A 14,948-nucleotide genomic window follows, 5' to 3' on the forward strand; every position below is an offset into this window, starting at 1 on the left:
TACTGACCCAAGATCAGGTGCTGAAAGGTAAGTGATCTAGCTCTTCTACTGACCCACTGGCCAAACAGGTCCCAGGTCAGCAGGAGTTCAGGCTTCCCCAGTGTACACGACTGTAGGTCAATATAAGCATTCTTAGTGGTATGTAAATGTGGGTATTGTAATACAGTACACCCATTATGCTAGTGCTTATAGAACAAGCTCAGGGGAAATGGCACTGGCTGTCATTGAGGTTAGCCTGCTTGGCCATTAACTGTCCCATTTCTATAAATCTCTGTGCTATCTCACTAACACACACACACACAAACACACACACACACACACACACACGAACACTATGTCATTGTGGTAAATGAGGTAAATTCACCTCATTTGAATAACTGGGCTATCTCAGTTTGACAATCCTCGCAGACCGCAAATAGGGACGTTCTATTTGCATATGGCCACATGCCTGATTAAACTGTGTGTGTGTGCGTGTGCGTGTGTGTGTGAAGGGCACTCTCAAGCCGGGAAGGAAAGATTTGTGAATGTCCATTGAGCACACTCTCACTAACTCATTCTTTGTGTTACAGATCCAGTTTAATGACCAATCTAGTCACCGAACCTCTGTTATGCATTCTAATGACCAACCTAGTCATTCAACACCTACGCCATGACTGTTCTACATTCTCGTCATTCAAATAATGGCCCTTCAGCTGTCGGCACACCTTGATTTATGAGTAGTGCTTCCTGGGATGTGTCAAGATGAGTCACCCTAGGTGGACCTAGACTAGTATCGCATGCCGTTTTCAGTACTTCAGTCTGAACATCTACCTGAAGTATGTCTGCTGACGACGTGTCCCCGGTTTTACGACAGGCACTATCCCAGGCGTAATAAGGAAGGGAGACTCACTGGTTGCTGAATCACAGCCTCTGACTTGGTTCCCATTTTGGCCCCTAGGACCTTGGAGCTACCCTAGTCTCTCTTTAGCCAGACTCATCGGGCTCTGCTCCACCATTAAGTCTGGCAAAGTCAGTGTGTTCAATGTCTATAGAGAAGGAGCACCAATCAGATTGGGGTGGTTGAAGGGTGGGAGGAGCCGCTGTACCACAGCTGAGGAGCGCTGAATAGCCGTTGGTCGACAGAACTGGAGCAGACGGTGTATAGTCAGATACAGTCGTCTCGGGTTAAAGACTATCTGTGTTCACAGATGGGATAGGACTGAATTCATGCAAGACAAGTGGAAGCTTTGGGGCTGGGTGGAATCATCACCGTATTGATTTAATCTATCCTTTCAGATCTGGGAACTCCATATGGGTCAGAGTAAGGGAAAGGGCTAGGGACAACACTTTAACCAAGGCCCAAACTCTAACCTCCATCCAATATCATGCTCTTCTATAAGAGTTAACATATGGTGCACATTCACTGTGCAATATCCTCTCTGCCAGACACTGCTCCAGCCCTGACCTCTTGTTAGCTCCCCCTAAGCACGTTAGCTAACCTAATTTCACACTGCTAATACTCACCTCATTCAATATTTTTAATCAGATGGAGTCAACGGTGTGGTAAATACCTAAAAAGATGTACAGTAGGCCTACTTCAAGTTCAGTTGAAAAAACGGAGCTGTAAAAATAGATTGCGGGGGGTCAAAAGGTCACGGGTTGAACGCACAACACCTCATTGGTGGATGTTGATGGATCGTAGTTGTCCAGAGCTAATTGGCTTCTAATTGTTTTAGCTGTCTGGTGTTAGCGAGGTGCGGTATGCCATCGGGTCCGGCCGAACCTTTCTCACGTACATACGAGGTGCATTCCTGTCCCATAGTGAGAGGGACATCTATGCACATGGGCCTCTCTCTCTCTCTCTCCTTCTCTCTCTCTCTCTCCTTCCCTCCCTCTATCACTCCCTCGTCCCTTCGTTCCTGGAGGGAGAGGTAGAAGACACCAGTTGTGGATAGGGGTGGTTAAGACCAAAGAGCATGGCCTGGTTGGGTGCGGGTGTCAGGACTCGGTTTTGGAGCGCTGTAGTACGGCCCATGGTGGGGCTTTCCACCTTCTTTGGACATGTCCTCAGGACCCGGTCCAATCGTGTGCCAGGTAGGACAAGGGGTTAAGATTAGGGAAACGAGCAAGGAACTGGTTAATGATAGTATTGGATTGAATTTCGTGTCACATTTATAGGTAAATACCTTAAAGTGCTTTGGACTGTAAAGGAAAACTCCATGCAGTGCCTGTGATAGTATAGATTGGATGATAGTCCTTTCACATTTAGTAAGTTGTTGTCAGGCTTTTACTCGACAGGCTTTTGACTAGGTCAGGTGACTTTTCTTTTCTCAGAAGATTTTATTTCTAGATTATATTACAGGAAAATACTGATATCGATGGTACAGATATATGTTTCTACTTCGATGTGTTGAAGCTTGTGTGTGTGTGTGTTTTTAGATGTAAGTTTTTGGAGAGGTATTTCTGGGATGTATGGATGTTGTTGCTAGATAGTGGATGTCCTGTTGACAGAGAGTAGTATTGACAGAGACACCCATGCATGTACACGCACACACATACAAACACACACACAGCTGTGTACACACCCCGGCTGATAAGTGGAAAGAGGAATTTTCATGAGGGCATCTGAATGAGTCACATGACTCCCTCCCTGAAACTTCAGATAGGGAGGATGTTTGCCTTGGGACTGCTTGGAGGTGTCTCCGATTCCACATGTACTGTATTAGATTTCCACATGACTTCAGTCTGTCAGTTTGCCATGTACCAAATATGTTTGCACATTGTTATATTTCATGGCTTCCATTGTAGCATTAATACCTTTCCTGTCAACACAATACGGTAAGGTGCCCCCTGGATTAATGAATGTTTGTTTAGCTGCATTGTTGATATTTGTCAGGAGAAAGAGAGTAAGGTCATCAATTGCGGTTACTATAATCTTTGTTGACTTTTCCTGTGAACTGAAAGACACAAGTATTCACAAGTTGATTTTACAGATACATCATTGACAAAGCATTAATCTAGTAAAAGCTAAAGTCAAGCAGTCTAGGCCTACTCTGTGGTGAGAAGATCAAAAGCCATTTCATCACATTATCCATTTCAAACACGTCCGCTTATCCTCCTAAGCTAATTGTATTGCCTTCAAATGCTAATGTAGTCATTAGCATTAGTTGAACATAAAGAGATTCATTAGATAGCCCAAAAGGCTTGATATGTTATCAGTCTATATGATTGATCCTGTGAGAGGAAAGTATCTCAAAGAGGAAATAGGTGTTTTTTCTCCTTAGAAGTCCTCTGAGGAACGTGACATGTTCTCTTTGTAATTTAGACCTCAGGGTAGGGCTCAGATCTCAAACAGATCAACACTCCTCACTCGCTACTGTACAGATACAGTCACAATGCCGTCTCATCTCTCCCACTCGTAAACCTTCTCTGTGGTAGTGGGCTCTTTAGGTCACAGTGACCAGTCACATGACCAGTGTTCAGTTAAAAATCGGTTCCATAACATTTACATTTTGTTTTGCTCATTCTCACATAGTCACACAACCACATTGTCAGGACCTTGTTTCAGAAAGTGTTTGTGTGTTTGTGTGTGTGTGTGTGTGTGTGTGTGTGTGTGTGTGTGTGTGTGTCTTTCTGTCAGTCTGACTGTCTGTCTGTCTGTCTGTCTGTGTGTGCCCTTACGGTGTTTGTGTGTGTCTGTGTGCCTGCGTGCATGCGTGCATGCGTGCACATACTGTGTTTGTGTGCATGTGTGTGTGTACAGTACTACAGTGCCTTCGGAAAGTATTCAGACTCCTTCACTTTTTCCACATTTTGTTGTGTTATAGACTCAATTTAAAATTGATTAAATTTGCCATCAATCCACACACAATACCCCAGAATGACAAAGCAAAATTTCAGTAAATTTATTAAAATTGAAATACAGAAATACCTCAAGTATACAGACCCTTTGCTATGACATTCTTAAAATTAGCTAGAATACGAAAATGTCATCAACAAATCACTCAATAAGTTGAATTGAGTCCATCTTAAAGGATAATAGTTCATGTAATTTTGGAATTAATATCTTTGTTTTTATAGGGTCTCTGATTTGCATAGGAATCACAAGGAATTACACACTGTGTAGATTAGGATGTCACAACCAACTCAGCAAATTTCATGATTTTCTCTTGATCCTGACAAACTCCCCAGTCCCTGCCGGTGACAAACATACCCATAACTTGATGCAGCTACCACTATTCTCCACACAAGAGATGGTGCGGAAAACTGCATTGTATGTGCTGGATTTGCACCAAACTTAATGCTTTGTAGTAAAACCAAATAAACACATTTCCAGCCACTTTCTTTGCTCACTTGAATTCATTGTTGCAAACACAATTACGGATATGAGATAGATTCTTTTCCATTAAGGGATTCTTTTTGGCCACTTGGTTATAGACCAATTTTGTAGAGTGACTGAGATGATGTTGTCCCATTGACTGTGCTTTTTCCTCTCCACCATTCAACTTCTTCATCACCATTCAAAGTCTCCCCAGGCCTCAGGGTCGCATTCCTGAGCAGTTTTGTTCTTCTCCATTTGCTCAGTTTGTAATGACAACCTGATCCACACAGTGTGCAATTGATTCCTATGCAAATCAGAGACCCTATTAAAACAAAGATATTAATTCCAAAATGGCATGAACTATTATCCTTTCATTAAGATGCTCAGTTTAACTTATTGCGTGATTTGTTGATGACATTTTTGCATTTTAGCTAATTTTAAGAGTGTCATAGCAATGGGTCTGAATACTTATGTACATGAGGTATTTCTGTATTAAAATTTGAATAAATCTACTGAAATTTCTAAAAACCTGTTTTCGCTTTGTCATTCTGGGGTATTGTGTGTGGATTGATGGCAAATTCTTTTCATTTAATCCATTTTAAATTGAGTCTATAACAACAACAAAAAAAAGTGGGAAAAGTGAAGGGGTCTGAATACTTTCCGAAGGCGCTGTATATGTGTGTATGCGTAGCAGTGTGTGAGTGTGTTTCCGTGCTCTTGCAGGGTGTGTTTCTCAGCTGGGAGTGTGAGAGACAATGGTATCTTATTGTTACATCGAAGGGAGCACCTTTATTATGGCCCTGAGTTCTGTGTGCGCTGTACAAAGGAGAGGCCAAGTCCTGGTTGTTGTTTTTGAAAGAGAGGGAGGTAGTTTGAAAGAAAAGTAGAGGTAAAGAGAGTAAAGAGAGGACGATGGACAGATAAAAGGAAACGAAACTGAAAAAGCGTTACCATAGCTCACGAATGAACAAATATTTGCCAGGGAATTGTAATTACTGTAATTCCTGTATACAGTTCATCTACATAGCAATGTATTTCCTCATGTCAAGTTCAAAAGTTCAAATCTATTCTCCTGTGTGACAAATTTACCCATATGTATTTACACCTGCCAATAAAAGGTTATGGAGTGGTATTGAAGAGAATGTGACCAAGGTTTAGGAAACAAGGAAGGAAAAGATGGGCGTACAAAGGTGTGAGAGAGAGAGAGAGAGAGAGAGAGAGAGAGAGAGAGAGAGAGAGAGAGAGAGAGAGAGAGAGAGAGAGAGAGAGAGAGAGAGAGAGAGAGAGACACTAAAAGCTAGTTAGGCGAGGAAGACAGGGAAAACAATGTGATGGTCTCCCTGCTAATAGTTGTGTGCCCGTTCAGTGTGCGTGCGTGCGTGCGTGAGTGAGCAAGTCCACTGTACCAGCCAGCTTACCTTAGCTCAACTCTTTCTCCCCCCCCCCTCCCTCATCCTCACCCGTCTGTCTCTCTTCCTAATTGGGACCAGTGAAAACTCATCAAGGGCTCAACCTGGTCACCACATTCCCTCTCCCGTTTTCTCTCTCTGTCTCACACTTGAAAACCTCATTTGGAGGGGAGAGAGAGAAGAGTCTCTCTTGCTCTCTCTGGCTCCCGTTAATAGCCTCCCGGCTTTTTAAATAGTCGGGGGTCTGCCCAGTGTCTGCTCTAGAGAAGCTGTGTGTGTGTGTGTGTGTGTGTGTGTGTGTGTGTGTGAGTGTGAGTTGCGGTCGGGAACTACTACAGCATGGATGAACCACAGAGAAGGGAGCGGACTTATGTTATTTTGACCGTGACATGACCACACCGCACAGTTTTAAGTTTTTTGAAGTTCTACCACATCTGATTGGCTCATGGGAGAGGTAACAGTTGGGTGATAGAGCTTTGACCAATTAGCTGCCGGCTCTTGTTCAGAACCAGGACACACTAATAGGCTACTGACATGACAACATTTTCTTTTCATTGATCAGTGTGAGACTCTCTCTCTCTCTCTCTCTCTCTCTCTCTCTCTCTCTCTGTCTCTCTCACCTAGGTTCTGAACAAAATACTGTCAATTCCTATGATTATTCCCCACTTATAAAAAAAAAAACAGTGACATAGGCACATGTAAACACAGCCACTGACAGAAACCTGTGTGTTTCCGAACATTACAGAACAGGAATGTTGCACCTGACTTTCCTGGAACACACACACACACACACACACACACACACACACACACACACACACACACACACAGACACAGACACAGTTTCGGTCTGGCCCTGATTTTGAAAGGTGAGATCTTCAACACCGATAATTAAACAGTTGAAAAATGTCCTTTACAGTTTAGCAGTTTACAGTTCTACTGAGTGTTTCTACTGATTTATAGTATATCCATCATCAAAAATAGTTTGTGTACAGAAAGCTTTATTTATCAAATTATTCACCTTTGTTTACTTTCTGATATTTTCCATTCCTCTCTTTTAGTGTCAAAATTCTTCTCCCATTTTGCACTTGGTGGGAGATAGAGCAAGAGAGTGTCGATGTGTGTGAAAGATTGTAGGGGGCTTTAAACTTTAAACCGGACCCCTCTTATAATCGTCTCTTTGATAGAAGGAAAAGGGGTTGATATACTATACTGGGTCTTTATGAATAGGCCTGGATTTTTGACACTAAAAGATAACAAAGCCTCTGAGATTTGGGACGGTCCTCAACAATAGCTCATTGTGGAGCTCGCAGCCACTTTTCAGTACACCGTACACTCAGACTGCATAATCAGCCTGCCCCCCAAAGCTCTGCTTTGCTCTCTCTCTCTCTCTCTCTCCCTCTCTCTCTCTCTCTCTCTCTCTCTCTCCCTACCTCCCTCTATTCCCCCCCTGCATTCCTGAGAAACATGAATGCCTTTTTTTATGAAATCATGTGAATGTGTTCATGCGTAAAATGAATTGCTCCACTCCAAATGTAGGGCAAAACAAGCCTCACCAAACTGTTGCCTCGGTCCAGTTGACCACAGAATGACAGAAGGTCCTGAACATATTTGTTTATATTGCCCAAGCTCAAATATATATCATGACTTGATCCGCCTTGAGTTGTGAGGAACATGTTTGTCTGGAAGTCACCAGGATTATAATGGAGACTAGGACATGGCAAGAGTGCTTTCTCAAATATATGTGAATGAAAAACAAACAACAAACTAAAACTTTGTGCAAGTGTCAAAAAGAAGATAATAAGAACAAAAGGATAATTGTTGGAGGTGGAAGCTGCTTCGTGCCAAGTCTCTAAACACCTCAAAGACATACTTAGTCGGTCTCCTTCCTCTTTGCAAGGAAGTCTGCTCCAGCCAGCCTGTGTTTTCCTGCAAACAGAGCAGCCCACCAATCGCAACGCTGGGAGGGGCCGACTGTGTAATCCTCCACTCATGTGACTCTACTGAATGATTAACCTTAAGTGGCCCCTCCTTCCTCTCACTACCCCTCCCCCTCTCCCTGCCCTGATTCGCCGAGAAGCCTGGGGGAGGGAGAGATTTGGTCACACAGAGGGCTGGGAGGCGCCTTAGCTGGGCAGTCCTGTTTAGGCAGTAGTGAGAGAAGGAGAGAGAGAGAGAGAGAGTAGAAGAGGAAGAGAGAATGTCTAACAGGTGGAGTCTCCCACGTCGGTGCGCTCTGGAATGCAGAACTTTGGGGAGGTAGAATAAGCCGTCACACCGCAGTAGCAGGAAAGTAGCAGCAGCAGCAGCAGCACTGGGTGCTGTTTCAGAAACGGTACCATGAAGGGCCAAGTGGTGATGGGCCACTCGGCCGGGTTCGGACCCGTGGACTGGGGCTACGGGCCCGGCGTGGCCCCGCGGAGAGGGAAGAGTGTGGAGGAATTAGGGGACGGTGGCTGGGCCAGGGAGAGAGAGAGAATGGCCCGTCTACAGCAGCTGCAGCACCTCCACCAGTTCCAGCTCCAGCAGCAGCATCAACAACAACAGGTGGTTGGATATCCGGGCTATATGCTGGCCCCAGGGCAGATGCCCCCTCCAGGGATGGGCCATGCTCCTGGCCTGGTCATGGCTCCAGGCAGCCCAGTTATGGCTCCAGGAGGCCCAGTGATGGCTCCAGGAGGCCCAATGATGGCTCCAGGAGGCCCAGTGATGGCCCCTGGACCAGGCCAGTGGGAGCACCAGCAGGCCCTACAGAGGCAGGGGAATGCTGTGCGCCAGCCCAGCTGGGAGAATGAAGACAGGGTTGCCTTGAGGGAAACTAGGCCACAAAGCAGAGACCTCTATTTCCACCCCGGCTCAGAAAATGGACACCTTGACCTCAGGCGAGGACAGGGGCACTGTTTCTATCAAGGCCCAGAGGACTACAACTACCAGGAGCTCAACAGAGAGACACAACACAGGGACTACAACAGAGAGATACAACACAAAGACTACAATGATGACCACAGAAGACAGGAGCGATATGACCGCAAAGATGTTGAGTATCAGTATGGAGAACGTGACCAGTACAAGGGCAGAGATGAGGACAGCTATGACCGCAAAAAAAAGGATTATGGGGACCGGGAAAAAGAGTATTATCCTGAACATGACCGTTATGGTGCTATGGACTACAAAGGGTCAGACCGGTATGACCACAAGGACAGGTACAGTCGCAGGGACGAAGGCCACTATGACAGCAGTTATGATGACCAGTATAACCGCAAAGATCAGGAATATTATGACCAGAGGAAATACAGCTTGAAGACTGACCGCAGAGAAAATGATTATTCCGACCACAAGCAAAAGGACCACTATGACCACAAAGAGGGGGATTACTATGACCGCAAGGATGGAGACCACTATGACCGCAGAGACAATGATTACATTGACCGAAAAGAGAAGACCCACTATGAGCGTATTGAAAAGGACCACTACCAGCGCAGGGATGATGACCGTTATCATGATGACCGTTATCATGATGACCGCAAAGGTAAGGATCACTATGACCGCAAGGTAGAGGACCACTATGACCACAAAGAAAAGGACCGCTATTACCTCAAAGAGAGGGACGGCGCTGATCGAAATGGAGATGACCATTATGACCGCAAAGGTAAGGACCATTATGACCGCAGGGATGATGACCGCTTTGGCCGGAAAGAAAAGGACCACTATGACCTGAAAGAGAGAGACGGTTATGACCGTAAGGAGGACCATTATGACCACCATCAAAAGGACCACTACACACAGAGGGAGGATGACCGCTATGACCGCAAAGAAAAGGACGACTATGACAGAGTGCAAGAGGACCACTACGAACAAAAGGCACGAGACCGCTACAGGGATTTGCGGTCGATATCTACGGACTCCCGCTACAAGGAATACCCAGTCAAAAGCATCAAGAAGCAGCACGTTGTGGAATGGGTAGAGGACCAGTCTCTCAAACGTCCTCTGAGAACACAACGGTCCTATGAGGAGCCCATCCTCTCGACCTCTCTCGGCCGTGACCACAGCCACAGTCCCGACCTTGAAAATGGGCCTGAACCGGGTCCGGGGAGGGACCATCCCAGACGTGGGCGTCAGCCCGTCTACGTAGGATCCCTGGACCGGAACAGCTTCTACAGGAGGACCGCTCCCAGCTCGCTAAGGAGGTCAGAGTTCGCCGTCAACAGGAAGGATAAACAAGGTAAACATGTGGGTGCTGGGTAGGAGTGAGACAGACAGACGTGTGTTTGACACCATCCCTCATTCCGTTCCACGAATTACAATATGCCCGTCCTCTGATGTGTGCCCCCACCAGCCTCCACTGGAGCTGATATCTATATCACTTTTTTTTTTCTAAGACTGTAATGGTTATGGTGAAGGATTGCGATTAGAAACGGTGACCCATAGAATGAATTCTAACACGATGGTCCATATAACATAACAAAATTCTCCTATACCATTCCTGATTCCATTCCATGCATTACAATGAGCCCGTCATCCGATTTCAGCCTCCACCAGCCTCCCCTGGTCGGCTCCCTCAACCGCCTAGCTCGCAACAGTAAGTTACCGATACCGAGAAGATACAGCACCTCCTCTAAGAGCTTAATCAATCCACTTATAAGACTTCGAGATTGAATTGCGAGCCACTATTGTATTATGAGGTCCCCAATAGTCTCTATAAGACCTCCTTGTCTAGGCATTGACCTCTAGAAGCATTAAGGATTCCCAATCAATGCAGGGGAGGTCTAAAGTGCTGAGTAGCCAGGCGCTCACTCAGTCTCCAGGCATGTGTATGTGTCAGACTGAGTCTCCTTCGCTTCTGATTTGTGTGTGTGTGTGTGTGTGTGTGTGTGTCTGTGTCTGTGTGTGTGTGTGTGTGTGTGTGTGTGTGTGTGTGTGTGTGTGTGTGCGCATATGACAGTATCGTTGTTTCTCACAGGAAGGTGAACTTGAAGGCATTTGTGGGCGGGAAAACCAGTCGAGCGGGTTTTGTCGGTTCTTGGTTTTTGTTCTTTCTCTCCCTTTTTTATTCTTTCTCTCTCTTCTTTGTATCTCCTTCTGCCGTCTATCAGTGTTTTCTTTCAAACCCCTACATATTAGCGGTGGCATTTGTCAACAACTTGTCAGCTGTTCAGATGAAACTGAAAAGGTTGTTCATTCCATCACTGCATGAGAGGAGAGGCCTGGCTGTGGTGGTGCAGCTCAAAAGCCTATCTGCTATGGCATCTGTTGAAGTTTAAAGACATCTGCTGAGTCCCTCAGATTCTGGCTTTAGCATCACATATTTTGGTTGTGATGACCATTCATTGTATGATCCGGTGATTGCTAGGTGTCACTTGCAAGCCGAGAGCTAAAGAGATGTGTAACCACATTTCGGCAAGATGTCTTCCCAGAATGGTTAAGATAAACTATGCGTGTCGTCCTTTCTTGATTTAGAGCAGTGTTTTGCTGAACTGTGGTATGGGTGTCGTCTGGGGTGTTCAAGGTGAATCTGGGGCATGCTAATGCTATTTAAAGTTTATGTGCTACTGATTTAGAAGACGCTGTTGTCAAATAATTATTAATTAGTTACAGAGGTTGAAAATATCCAGAACCATTTTAGTGGGTCCTGTGTGTGTGTGTGTGTGTGTGTGTGTGTGTGTGTGTGTGTGTGTGTGTGTGTGTGTGTGTGTGTGTGTGTGTGTGTGTGTGTGTGGTATGGCAGGCAGTCGTAGTGCCAACGATAGAGTCTCTGAGTGGAGTGGGAGAGCACTCCCCAGGAGTTCATTGTGTCTGAGAAGAAGCAGGTGGCGCCCCTCAACCCTCCAACACACACACACACACACACACACACACACACACACACACACTGACCACGTTGCCCCCTCCCCCATTGGGGAGACCAGTAAGTAATCCCTAACGTCAGCATAGTGAAGACAAGGAGGAGGCAGAGAGTTTCTGTCTGGTGCCAGGCTGTGTCCAGCACCAGGGAGGGCTCCTCCACTAATAGGTTAGATAGACTGTGTCATAGACACACACACACGCACACACACACACACACACACACACATACACACACACCTACACATGCATCTGCTTTAATCTTGTTAAAGTGTTTGTGCTGGGTCAGGATTCTGCACCGAATAAAGCATTTCTTTACATGGTTAACAACACTGGACTGTTTTGATGCAGGGCCAATTCAGTTATTTCTCTAATTCAATGCAGTCTGATTGTGTAGGACTTTAAGAGAGGACTTGTACTGTATCAGCAAAAAGAGTTCAGCAATGAGATTAACAGATGTACAGTATAAACCACAGTAAACTTAGCATTTTATGAATATTGTTGTAGAGATGATGTTAGGTTAAACCAGCTGGCATGCCTAATGCTCTCATAACTGTGCTCTAAGAGTGTGTGTGTGTGTGTGTGTGTGTGTGTGTGTGTGTGTGTGTGTGTGTGTTGGTCCGTCGAGGTGCCTGTTACTGGTCTCCGTAATCCTTGAGCAGCTGCCGCTGCTGGGGTGGGCAGGAGGGGGGAATTAAGAGGGACACTCTTAGACAACGTTCTGGGAACGTTGTGACAACGTTGTGCTGTGTGGGCCAGCCTGTAGACAGAAGTCCCAGGTCACAAGCTGAGGAGGGAATTAGCCAGCTAATGTAGGTCACAAACTGCAGACATCTGTACAGTCACTTCAAGTCACACCCTTACTTAAGCTCACATACATGACATGTTCCTTTATTGGTTTATTTAGATCTCCCTGACAGCACCATTGGTCAATGGTCAGTTGATGACTTAGCCTTTGGACCAATGACATTGTTCTGTTTAGACGTTGTGCAAAAAGAGATTACACATTTACGAAGTGCTTTTACTTAGACTATAGTTTAGTTTTATAGTATAGTAAAAGTACTGTACTATAGTACTTCTCCATGTGTTATTTGGGTGGCAAGGAGCTTAGTTGTGCTCTATATTGAATTTCTCTTTTGTCAATGAAGTGGTTTTGTCCTCGGAGGCCCCAGAGAAAAGGATTGGAGGTGTTGATGTACATGAAATTACAGCATATCACTGTAACCCTAGTTCCTTCTTTCCTAAAAAGGGGACACACACACATAAACATACAAACAAACTGCTCTTACATTACCGTAACAATATCGCCACCTGTAACTGCATATTAGAGAAAGAGCTTGATCTTATCAAGGTGTTCTTAAGAGGATACTGGCGTGGGAAAGAGGCTTTTTGTGACCTTTGACCTCCACTGTGTACTCGCCGAACCAGGAAAGACTTGTAAAGGTGACTCTCAATGGACATGGCAAGGTGGGAACAGATGCTGAGTGAGCATGCACCATAGAGCTTTCACCTATCCTGAATTGTCAGTGCAGCTTAAGAGAGCTTCAAGAGGAGAACATTGCCACTTTAGGTTAGTTTGAGATGCAGACATAGTTGGTGGGCAGTGGGCATAGTGACGCATTGGCATTGAAAGGGTTACATTTCCTGCTGGACGTGGATGCATACCTAGCATGTGAGAAAGCTTCCTCTACTAGCGGCAGCGGAACGGAAACCACCTCAACCTGTTGAGCGGGAATAGCTCTGAGCAGAGGGTGTCAACAACCAAGCTTGAGAATAGCTTGTCACTAGCTGTCCATGCTGGTCATGCGGATGGGATTTGAACCACTCACTTTGCCTTGACCGACGGGATTTGAACCCATTCATCTTGACCCCTGACCCCACGGTACCCCATGATTAAGAACAAATAGCTCAAGCTATTGCTAAACAGTTCTGATGATGCAGTATACTTATGTTCTGCTTTGTTGCTTGGCCATAGAATGACGACACATAGACTCCTTTATCTCTCTCGAGAATAGAATCAACAAATACCAGATGGCTGCTGATTGATGGCATTCTCAGTGCGTCTGCTCAACAGGTCGAGGTGATTTTCAACTCAGACCTGTATTCAGAGGTTTCTGATGCAAGGTAAAACAGCATTCTTCTTCCCACAGCATTTGCACAGCCTTTTGACAGTGTCAAAGTAGCAGCTACTATTGTCTATCCAAATATGTCACGTCATTCTTCTTCAAAGCTTCTCATTCTTCAACAATCACGTGCAATGTTTGATTGAGGGGTTAGAATGTAGCTACATGCAGATTCCACTGCACTTTAAAAAAAAAAAAAAATTATACATAGTAGTTTCATTCATGAATCCTAATCAGCATCATTGTATCTTAAAAAATAGGGCCATTGTCGTGTTTCTCCAGAAACGTCCTGATTCAGGTTTTGATTGAGAATGGCCCCCAATTAGCAGATTTTAATTAAGTTGAACCATGTACATAATGCCAAACTAGAAGCACTCTTGAACAAATTGCACATTCTTGTTCAGAGAAACATGAAGAAAGGGTTTTTCTGAAGACGTGGAGTTTGAGACGCCTCATTCAAAGCTTCCACAATCTTCAACCACTTGGGATTCCAACCCCTAACCTTGAAACTTGCATTAGTACCTCCAAATTCAAACGTGGTAATGAGACAGTACTGTAGCTATAGTCATTTAAATCCTACTCATCAATAAAGGCCTTATCTCAAAGAAAAACACATTAAAAACCGGCCCAGTATCTAGAAGATAAGCATAATATGCTGTTTGCTGCACACACTTTTCTATACGAAAGTAACTTCACAGTGATTATTTTGAAACAAATGATGATGGTTAGTGGATTTCCATGTAACTAGAAGTATGGCTTTGGTGTGATTCTAACTTGGCGGTGTGAATACCCTGTTATCTTAGATCACAGACACCCAACAAGAGTTTTCAGTCAAATCAACAGGAGAACTGTGGAATGTGGCCTTTTGACCTTTGACCCTTTGGGGCAAAAAGGGGTAGGAAGTGTCCCTGTCCTTGTCTCAATATTTGAAAGTGTCCTTCTGCTCTGTCTCTGCCCATCTCTCTTTTTGTGTATCTGAAAGTGCTAGACAGATAGGGGAAAGCATTAGGATTGAAGTGTAATGGTAGGTCTACACTAGAAACAGTTGTACCACATTTGTTTATTTATGTAGTGTTTTTTTGTCAGTGAAGAGTTGGAAATTCAATATAGAAAATTGAGAACCTGAGTTTGTATCTCTAACAAGATCATTCAACCACTCCCATGGTTTTCCCACGGTGTTGAACAGTTTTACAAGTGTAGAGATTCATCTGCCTTGATAATGCAAGCCCCAACCCGCAGTCTGTCCTATAAGACTGTTGCCGTTATAGAGATTTG

General features: G+C 44.8%; 1 protein-coding gene across 3 annotated transcripts in view; it reads left to right on the plus strand.

The window, feature by feature from the left end:
- Window positions 1–14,948, plus strand: part of dnmbp (dynamin binding protein) — a 51,835-nt gene that overhangs the window by 20,707 nt on the left and 16,180 nt on the right. Inside the window, exon 1 of one of the 3 annotated variants that reach the window (XM_083687187.1) lies at window positions 7,865–9,931. The exons of the other annotated variants lie outside the window; for them this stretch is intronic. Within the exon in view, the coding sequence (XP_083543313.1) occupies window positions 8,050–9,931 (1,882 nt within the window). The 5' untranslated portion in view covers window positions 7,865–8,049. Of the gene's footprint in view, window positions 1–7,864; window positions 9,932–14,948 lie in introns of those variants that run through there. 3 annotated transcript variants of the gene reach the window in all.

Source organism: Argentina silus (assembly GCF_951799395.1).
Source record: "Argentina silus genome assembly, chromosome: 16".
NCBI classification, from domain to species: Eukaryota; Metazoa; Chordata; class Actinopteri; order Argentiniformes; family Argentinidae; genus Argentina; species Argentina silus.